Here is a 5,752-nt window from a genome sequence, read left to right as displayed (position 1 = left end):
AAATCCCCTTTGGACATATTCTGGTAAAAATGACGCCAACAGAATCTCCGGTGATCTTTCCACCAAGGACTTGGAGAAGTTGATTCGAAGACTTTCTCGTCTGGGTAAAGACCCAATTCCTTCCTCTTGTCGCGTGGAACCGTACAGCGCCGCTAATCCACTCCCCGAGGTATTTTGTCTTGCCGAGTTTTTACCTTATTTTGCACTTTCTCTGCACCTCATTATATTGTCATCTCTTTTAATTTTCCTTCCGGTCACTATTTTTTACGTAACCATCCTACCATGACTTCCCTTCCTCCTCTTCCAGAGGGTGGAGAAGTCGAAGAACAGGCCATCGTTGCCGAAGATACTCAAGGTTCTTCTATTCGTGAAAGTGAAGTCGCGGGTTCTCACAAATCTGCGGCTTCTCATGAAAAAGAAGTTGAGTCTCGAAGCCGTTGAATCGACGCAATCCCTTCCTCCCTGTTTCTCCCAAGAACAAAAGGAAAAGGACTGATGTTGAAGATTCTGGCACCTCTAAGGCTGAAGAAGTTGTTCCTTCTCATCCGAAGGCAACTTACGATCTTTATGCTGAATCCCTCATCAGCTCGTAAGTCGTCTTTATGTCTCTCTATTTTTGTACTCGAAATATTTAGCTTGTCTTGCTTTTTATGCTGCCGATTTTTTGATTATTAGCGATGACGAGGAAGAAGTTCCAACTACTGACGTGGCTCCTCGGACAAGCACGTCGCGTACTGTACTTGCCTCAGACACGCTAGTTGAAGGAGAAGAAACCTCGCCTCCTCAACGAAACGTCGTCACCACTACTCCGCCACCAAGCCCCCTTGCTCCTTCACCAAAAAGGGCAAGGGTTGAAAAGATTATTGAACCTGCCCCTCAGTTGGGCAGTTCGTCGACTCTGCTCCTAGATGATGTAAGCTTGTCGACATCTATATTTTCCTTATTTTGTTTTTTCACACCTTTTCTCTTTTTCATGCCGATGTTTTTCTTTCTGTGTTCACGTTGAACAGCCTATGATCAAGGATCTTCTCCGCATCGGTTCCCAATTTATTGGGTACCGTGAATATGCTAATAGAGCCGAAGGTAACGACTTTTGTACTTGCTGTTTTTCCTTGATTTTTTACTCTTGGTGCTTGTCGCGATTTTTGATCTTTCTCCTCTCTTTTTTTCATATCTCGACAGAGAAACTTGCAGAGGCTAACGAACGCGCCGACGCACTTTCTCGAAAACTTGAGCAAAGTGAGGCGGCTCGCAAGAAAGCGGACCTCGCTGCTAGCAAAGCCAAGACCGAAGCTGATGAAGCCAAGGCGAAAGCTGCTGGTGTCGAGGAACTGCAGAAAAAGCTTAAGGATGCTACAGCTGCTTTAGATGAGCACAAAGCTGCGCAAGCTTCTCGTGAAGAAGGAATCCTCAAGCGCCTGAAGACTCAGAGTCGCCGTACTTTCGGTAATTTTACTGCTCCCTTCTATTTTTAGGAGAATCTTTGTTTCTTGTCTTTTCACTAATACTTTGTTTCCTTGACAGTCCAAACAAACCAGGATTTTGACCTGACGAATCCTGTCGATGATCCGGTCCTTGACGCACTTTCCTATCTGGAGCTTCATGGGTCCGAGATTCGTGAAGGTGTATCGAACGCTAACGCAGTATTGTCGGCATTGTTCCCCTACTTCTTCCCGAAGAAGGAGGAGCCTGCGACTTTCCTCAACCTTGCCAAGATGTTCAATACACCGGAAGACCTTGGACTGAAGATGCGCCAAGAGAATATGAAGGTTGCCGTTGAAAACACTGTCGCCTTGTTGTCGACAGTCGACAGACTATCGACTGGATGAAAGTTGGCGACACCGAGCAAATAGAACAATCAAGGTGGAAGTCGCTGATCAAGGCAGCCAAGCCCAACACGAAGAAGATCTTGGCCTATCTCGGGATTAAGCCAGCGTCGACTCCTAGCTCGTCAAGGCCGGAGGTCTAGTTGCATGCCTCTGTTTTTCTTTGTTTCTTTTGCTGTTGTCGCCAAAGTAGTCGTTTAGCGACACGTATTTCCTTAGCTCCACTGTAATGTCCTTGTAATTATTCCAAGAGATTAATGAAAAATTCTATCTTTGCTTGTCGTTTGATTTTATCCTGTTTATATTTCAGTTGATATTTGATAACTATACTCCAACTTCCGCTCCTTCCAATGTGTCGCCTTCTTCTTCTCACGCGAGGAGAGCTTTTGCTGATACTGCACCTGTCGACGATACCTTGTCGCAAGAACTGGACGAACTTCGACAACAGCTTCAGTATGCAAAGAAGCAAACACTTGTGATGATGGAACAATCTCGCAAGTCATCTGAAGCCGAAAAAGTTGCTCTCCAGCAAGCTCGCGAGGCCGTGGCTGCCAAGGAATTTGCTGCTTCCGAGGCTGAAAAGGCGACTACTCGAGAAAATTTCATGCTCGAATTAATGAATGAAGCCAGTGCAGATATGTCGGGTATGCCTGTTTCATCCTCTGATATCTTTCATCTTCATGCTATTGTCTCTTAAAGGTTTCCACTTCTTTGTTTTGATAGGTGCCTTTACTGATGCTGCTGCCGAGGAAGAGAGAGTAAGTGCTAGGACAAACCTCCTTGTTAATCTTTCCCTGGATCATGGTTCTTTGTTTTGGGCTACCCCGGAGAGGACCCGCCAAATTGTCAGATTTCAAGATCGCACCTCTCAAACTCGCGATTTCCTTGACTTCTGTACCAAGACCTTGTCCATGGTTTACAACTCCATGTTTCCTCGGAACGTCCAACCAAAAACTCTTCCTGAATTGATGGAAAGGTTTAAGGATGCTCGCAGTATCCATGATTTTGTCAAAGCTCAACTAGTAGCTGGCGCGCATTTGCTCTTATCATGCTCCAGATCTGCCACTCGAAACTTGACCTTACCCAGGTTGTCGAGAAGGTTCACCAAAAGGTAAAACGTCGGAGAGTTGGTGTTGATAGGATTAACACGAAGGTTACGCCCATAGCCGAAGAAATGATTGGGGACCTGCTTCGGATGGATGCCGACTTTTTTGCCGATGGCCATTATGCCGATTTTCTTGGTGCTGCTCCTGAGGAAAACAGGGTTACTCTTGATGACATACTGAATCAAGACTAGTTATTTTCTTCTTGTAGATATTTCTTCTTTGTAATCCATGACTATATTGTAAAGCAATCATTATATTTCTCTGTTTGTCTAGCCCCCGAGTGTTTCGGTGACTCTTTACTATATTTGTATATTTGCGAGGTTTTAAACCAAGGCATATATATATTTAAGGTGAATATGAGCCCCCGAGCTTTTTACTGAGTACTATTTTGTATTTTTATTGACTCACGAGGTATTTGAATACCAAGGCAAGGTTTTTCTTTTGTCGATGAACTATATTGAAATTCGTCGGAGCAAAGATTTTGGTCATGTCGATAAAGAAGAAAAGTTATATTGTCACTATCTTTATTATATTGCAGCACCGCGAGCCCGCCTCATTAAAAACCTTCTCCGGCCCCACTCGGTGCCCCGAAAAAGGAAAAGAGTGCGTCTGAAAACTCGCGGGCGTTCCAGTACATTGAAGTTTTACAAGGACTATATTTCGACTCTAGGCGTAGAACCGCCTAAGTTGCGCCACGTTCCAGGGGTTTGGCTCCTCTACCCCTGTCTTCTTGTCCTTTATCCTATATGCTCCTCCTCCGATTACTTCCGTGACGATGTAAGGGCCAAGCCATGGTGACTCGAGTTTTTCATGACTTTTTTGCGTGAGCCGAAGAACTAGGTCGCCCACCTGAAAAGATCTTGGCCGCAAACGTCGACTGTGGTAATTCTTCAAGTCCTGTTGATATTTGGTTACCCGAGATAATACTTCATCTCGAGCTTCATCAAGTGCGTCGACGTCGTCCTCTAGCGCTCTTCTCGATGTTTCTTCATCATATTCAGCGACACGTGGAGAGTTGTGCTCTATCTCGATTGGTAGTACTGCTTCTGCTCCATGAACCAGAAAAAACGGAGTTTCCTGCGTTGCTGTGTTTGGTGTTGTTCGGATGCTCCACAACACGCTTGGTAGTTCTTCTGGCCAGGTATGTCGAGCTTTTTCCAGTGGTCCTAACAAGCGCTTCTTGATGCCATTGCAGATGATACCATTGGCTTTCTCGACTTGCCCATTGGTTTGAGGATGTGCAACTGACGCAAAGTTCAGCTTGATACCCACCTCTTCGCAATAATCTTTGAATTCATGGGATGTGAAGTTACTGCCGTTGTCTGTGACGATGCTATGGGGCACTCCAAATCTGAAGACGAGGCCTTTTACGAATTTTACTGCGGATGCTCCATCTGGTGAATTTATCGGCTTCGCTTCTATCCATTTTGTAAACTTGTCGACAGCTACTAGCATGTACTCCTTTCCTCCTGGCCAGGATTTGTGTAACTTACCCACCATATCAAGTCCCCATTGAGCAAAGGGCCATGACAATGGTATTGGTGCTAGCTCTGCTGCTGGAGAGTGAGGTTTTGCGGCAAACCTTTGACACGCGTCGCAAGTTCTTACTATGTCCTTGGCGTCCTCGATTGCTGTCAACCAGTAGAATCCTGCTCGAAAAACTTTGGCTGCGATAGCTCGACTACTTGCGTGGTGGCCACATATTCCCTCGTGTACATCCTTCAGAATTATTCTTCCTTCCTCTGGTGTGACGCACCTTTGCAAGACGCCTGAAATACTTCGCTTATACAATTCTCCCTTGACCACCGTGAAAGCTTTGGATCGTCGAATTACTCGCCTTGCCTCAACTGGATCGTCGGGTATTTCTTTCCTCAGGATGTATGATATGTACGGCTGCATCCACGGTATCTGTATCACCATGACCAGGTCCTGATCTTCTTCTTTGTCCTCTTGCTTTTCCTTGGTAGCCCCCGAGGGTTTCTTCTCCTTCTTTTTTGATTTTGTCGACTTAGTGGATCTCTCTGTTATTTCTTCCCAGAATACACCTGGCGGGACTGCAAGGCATTGTGACCCGATGTTTGCAAGAACATCGGCTTCGTCGTTGCTCAATCTGCTAATATGGTTTACTTCGCATCCATCGAACAACTTCTCGAGTTCGTTGTATACCTCCTTGTATGCCATCATGCTATCATTGATCGCATCACATTGGTTCATAACTTGCTGTGCCACCAGCTGTGAGTCGCCAAAGATTTTTAGTCGAGTTGCTCCGCAGGCTTTCGCCATCTTCATTCCATGTATGAGAGCCTCATATTCTGCTTCATTGTTAGATGCGTTAGGGAACGTCATCCGGAGGATGTACTTCAACTTGTCGCCTTCAGGTGATATGAGTACTACTCCTGCGCCAGCTCCTTCCAGTCTTTTGGACCCGTCGAAGTTCATGGTCCAAGTTCTCGATAAATCTGGAGGTCCTGTATTTTGCAACTCCATCCACTCTGCGATGAAGTCCGGCAATATTTGCGATTTTATTGCTTTTCTTTTTTCATACGTGATGTCCCGAGGGGAAAGTTCTATTCCCGAAAGGGAGACACGACCCGTAGCTTCTGGGTTGTTCAGTATATTTGACAAGGGAGCTTCATTGACCACTATGATCGGATGTGCCGAAAAATAGTGGCGCAATTTTCGTGCTGTCGTGAATACTCCATATGCTATCTTTTGGTACTGCGGATACCTTTGTTTAGATGGCGATAAAACTTCGCTGACGAAGTATACGGCGTCGCCGCACGCCGTGGAGTTTTCCTTCTTCTTCCCTTTCGACAACTA

General features: G+C 45.6%; 1 protein-coding gene across 1 annotated transcript; it reads left to right on the top strand.

Annotated features, from left to right (window-relative positions):
• The first annotated feature begins 881 nt into the window (after positions 1-881).
• LOC139838251 (uncharacterized) lies at positions 882-1,829 on the top strand. The gene is made up of 3 exons (XM_071827637.1): positions 882-1,083; positions 1,183-1,446; positions 1,525-1,829. Exons 1-3 carry the CDS (start codon positions 1,014-1,016, stop codon positions 1,827-1,829), a joined length of 639 nt encoding a protein of 212 aa, XP_071683738.1. The 5' UTR covers positions 882-1,013.
• The last annotated feature ends 3,923 nt before the right edge of the window (positions 1,830-5,752 follow it).

This window comes from Lolium perenne, chromosome 3 (assembly GCF_019359855.2).
Source record: "Lolium perenne isolate Kyuss_39 chromosome 3, Kyuss_2.0, whole genome shotgun sequence".
NCBI classification, from domain to species: Eukaryota; Viridiplantae; Streptophyta; class Magnoliopsida; order Poales; family Poaceae; genus Lolium; species Lolium perenne.
Note: the sequence above shows the minus strand (reverse complement) of the source record. Positions and strands in the feature narration are given on the sequence as shown.

What these genes read in the sequence shown, in the direction of transcription:
- LOC139838251 (XM_071827637.1), top strand. Translation starts at nt 1,014, where the DNA reads ATGATCAAGGATCTTCTCCGCATCGGTTCCCAATTTATTGGGTACCGT. An exon ending in ATATGCTAATAGAGCCGAAG is followed by an intron (nt 1,084 to 1,182) that starts GTAACGACTTTT and finishes ATATCTCGACAG; the next exon opens with AGAAACTTGCAGAGGCTAAC. An exon ending in TCAGAGTCGCCGTACTTTCG is followed by an intron (nt 1,447 to 1,524) that starts GTAATTTTACTG and finishes TTTCCTTGACAG; the next exon opens with TCCAAACAAACCAGGATTTT.